Source organism: Crassostrea angulata, chromosome 10 (genome assembly GCF_025612915.1).
Source record: "Crassostrea angulata isolate pt1a10 chromosome 10, ASM2561291v2, whole genome shotgun sequence".
Classification (NCBI taxonomy): Eukaryota; Metazoa; Mollusca; class Bivalvia; order Ostreida; family Ostreidae; genus Magallana; species Magallana angulata.
The window spans coordinates 45,351,285-45,355,252 of record NC_069120.1 but is presented as its reverse complement, the minus strand read 5'-3'; the positions used below and the strand labels follow the sequence as shown (position 1 = coordinate 45,355,252).

The following is a 3,968-nucleotide window of genomic DNA, read 5'->3' as shown; positions in this document are numbered from 1 at the left end:
TCCGTCAATTGTTGAAGATACACGTACATCCGGCTTATCCTCCCCCGCGCTACGTCACAAGAAGAGCTCTTGTTAAAAAGTGTTATATGGGCTACAGAAAAAAACAGGAAGCTCGTACAATATAAATGTCACATTCATTGATCATTTTAAAATCTCACTGCGTATAACATTGTCAATTTTACTTAGTTTTCCAAGGATTAAAGAAGCGATCAGTTTAGAACTCTTCAATTAGTTTATATTTTCATTTGTTTGGGTTAGAGTGATATGAATACTCCATATGCAGTCCATTTAAAAATTTGTTTAAAAGTTTAAAACGCTGAATATTTTATAACAAAATTTCATGATTTTCAAATTTATTTAAGTACGCGAGGAACTTCGACAGGTGGCTAAAAAAATTTTTAGATATATTTTAGTAACAGTGACCCCCCTTTCTCTATACTTAGCCAAAAAAAATCACGCGGAACAAAACACATCCTTTGCACGAAGTTATGGAAAAAATTACATTTTGGTAATTTTTTTCAAAAAAATATTTTGTGTTGGAATCTATGTTTATGCAATAAATATCTATATTATTAAATAATGGCTCTATGGGTCGTTTTGTATTGAAAATCGTATCATGTTAAAACATTTTGACTTTGTGAGATCCATTTGAGTACAAATGCAAGATTTATTTCTATTCTTTTCTCATATCTATATACGACTCACTTATTAAATATTTTTCTAACTGATGATACGATTTTTCTTTTAGTTTATTTATTTTTTTTTAGCTTTTTGTTTTAGTATTGATTTATAATGTTATAACTTGTTTGATTTGAAACTGTATTGTATTCATAATTGAATCAATTTTATTTTGAAATATATGTCCTTAATAAATTGTTTATAATCTGGAAGGTGGTTAAAACAAAATCCTGAAAATATATTTCTTAACATCGATACCAGACCGTTATTTCAAAATTTACAAAAAAAAAACAGTTGGTAGGAAGCAAAATTTTAGTAACCATCAATATTTGTCTGTAAACAAACTGAGAAATGGTGAACCGATACAAACAAACGATGAAAATGAATAATATCGCGTCAGCTTTCAGCATTTCTACATGAACTTGATGGATTCCTGGAGAGTTTATTAAATGTCGATGTTAATTTGAATTTATATCTTTATTAATATCTTTTTATAATTTCGAAATTGAGTTATCTTTAAATTATCTCAAATCGTCCTCAACCCACGACCCCACTACCTGCAGTCTCGCATACACTTCCTTACCATAAAGCAAATTCACTAAAATGTTCTCGCTTCCATGAATATTCATGATTCTAAATCCATGACTGCTGACATTTCCTTCACAGTAGTATAGAGAAGTCAATCAGAAAACTAATTGAATTTTTTATGAGAACGAGAAAAATTCAGCGTGTTGGCCCACGGTCAGTAAAGAATGCTAGCCTGGCAGTGGCTCTCCGACGATGCAATTGCTATGGAATATTTTAACATTTTCGAAAGTTTGCAAAATGTGCCAACGCTTATCATTGTAAATATACCAACATTGCAATTGTAGTTTTAACGCCATATGCATACTGTTAACTTCAGTGTGAAAAAAAAAAATTATTTTTCTTTTATATTGTGTTGGAGCAATTGCATTTATCGTATCATGTCCGCAGGAAGTCGTATGGTACATAGTCGAAGGAAATATTAGATTTTGCCCAGGAATTTCAAGCTGTATGATTTATTTGTTATAATATTGCACAAGTAATCATCAAAATGCTATTGTCATCTATAAACAATGCAAGCAATTCCAAATTTTCCATCACTATTTCAAATTTTAAGTGGTTCTGGAACTGATCGATTAAGCTCCGGATAATAATGTTGAACAAGTGCTTATACCATCTGATCACTCTCATCAGTCTGTTGTTTATGTTTTTAATGGGTCCGTTGTAGGAACATGATTTCCAATAAAATTTCCGATCTGAATATTTCCCATGGCTTTTATGACCTCGGTCTAGGCTTTATGAGTTCGTAACTTAAACTCCATAGTAGGAACCATTTTTGAAATTTCATTCGTAGAAGTGAAAATTTTCAAATATGTTGATATTTTTTTTTCAAGAATTTAAATTCTTCCTTAAACTTAATGTCCTTCGTTTCGAATAGGAAACACTTTTCTTATGATGCACTATTATCTAAAAATAAGTTTTCGCCTTATCTATAACAAATTACGCCTCCTTATGAATTTAAAATTAAATATTCACAGAAAGTTAAAGTTAAAACTGAACAAAATGTAAGATCTTATGGTTTTTATACAAGATTTTTTTTACCGATGCGAAGAATGCAACAGATAGCATGCAGTCATTTCGATGACTTTTGCGACATGAGAGTAAATATACGATTAAAAACCACAACGTCAATATTTAAAAAAGAGTAAAATTTATTAAACAACCTTTGTATAAATGTTATTGCGTTACAAAGTTCTCATATAAAATAAAAGTCAGTATAAAAAATAAACTGAAAAAAGATCTTCATGATAAATCACATCATTTAAAATGCATTACTTGTAAAAAAAAAAAAACGGCTACAAAAAATACAAACACATTTTAAGCTCAATAAATAATCAGCACTTACACACATTCATGGAAATTTCACACATCTGAGTATTGTTGCCAAATAAAATGGCAATTTGAAAGACATTTGGTAGGAATGTACTGTTACCTAGGTCAGACCATTACATGGGAATTGGATCATCACTACCGTTAGATCCTGAGCCCGATCCAGACAGAGCCTCTGTTTTTCTGACACAGGTACAGCCTTCTTGCTTCATGTGGACGGCTGCTGCGTATTGGTACACCCCGTTAACACAGTTACCGGTCCTGGATAGAACTCTCACTGGCCTGTAGACGGGCTCGCAGCGAGTCAAGTCGCTGTGGCCGTTCTCCTCCAGGGGAACACAACCTGAGCACTTGCATCGAGCCTCAGTTATTATCTTTGGGTAGCGGGTGGAAAGGTGGGACGCTACGAGGAAATACGGACAAGTGGTTCTTTCGAACACAGAACTCTTGGGGTCAGTGGTGATGGCTTTGATGCTGGAAGGACAGATTCTGTTACCGTAAATAAGCTGTTCCTCTTCGTCTGAGGCCACTCCTCCAGCAGTTGAGGACTCGAGGTATTCCAGCATGTTTGACACTGTGGCGTTCGCCATGTATTGGGAGTACTGTTCAGCAAGATTCGTGGGCTCGGAACAAATGACGGCCGAGTCTGCTACCCCGGTCAGAAGGACAATCACGCTACACACCACCTGTAGAACAGATTTAAAAATCAAAGTCATTTTATTTGTAAGGCTACTTTTAATTATTTCTATAAATGTGTACTGTTTACACTGCTCAGTGTGTTTTAAGAATAAGTACAAAGATTCGAATCTAATTACATATGAATGTATTAATATTAATTCAATTAAATGCTGTAAAAAAAAAGTATGAATTTCACAAAAAAATAAACTTCTTTATATATTTTTCTGTCGATAAAAAATAAGATGATAAATAAAAACCAGTGAAGGAAAAACTAATTCATAAACTGTATTACACTGTGAAAAAATATTTATCTTGAAGTGAACACACAACTTACCAATGTCATTGCAAAAAGAAAAAAGTTGCCCATTGTGGTTTTTTTTTTATAACTTTGTCTTAATTTGTTTTAGCTTTAGATAGTTGAATTGCTTCTCGAAGAATGCTGCTTCAGAATCAAATTCTGCCATATTTATAGAGGGCCCAAATATTCTTGGACAGAAAGGGGAAAATTTCTTGCTTAGGATTATTTGCCACACATGTGTGTGCCGGAAGCTAACACCCCCAGTGGTTTGTTTACATTTTCTATATTTAGATTACAGCTACACAGGATTCCCGACATGCGATTGGTTAAGATTTAAATATCTTAAGTCCTCTAGCGAACAGACTACCGTACATTTACTATTCATTGACGATTTCTTTAA

The 3,968-nt window shown here is 33.1% G+C and overlaps 1 protein-coding gene across 1 annotated transcript; it reads right to left on the bottom strand.

Annotated features, from left to right (window-relative positions):
- Positions 1-2,396: 2,396 nt before the first annotated feature.
- On the bottom strand, positions 2,397-3,758 carry LOC128166706 (interleukin 17-like protein). The gene is made up of 2 exons (XM_052832025.1): positions 3,605-3,758; positions 2,397-3,278 (listed from the first exon to the last, which is right to left on the bottom strand). The coding sequence occupies exons 1-2, from the start codon at positions 3,635-3,637 to the stop codon at positions 2,709-2,711; spliced, it is 603 nt and encodes a 200-aa protein (XP_052687985.1). The 5' UTR covers positions 3,638-3,758; the 3' UTR covers positions 2,397-2,708.
- Positions 3,759-3,968: the final 210 nt, after the last annotated feature.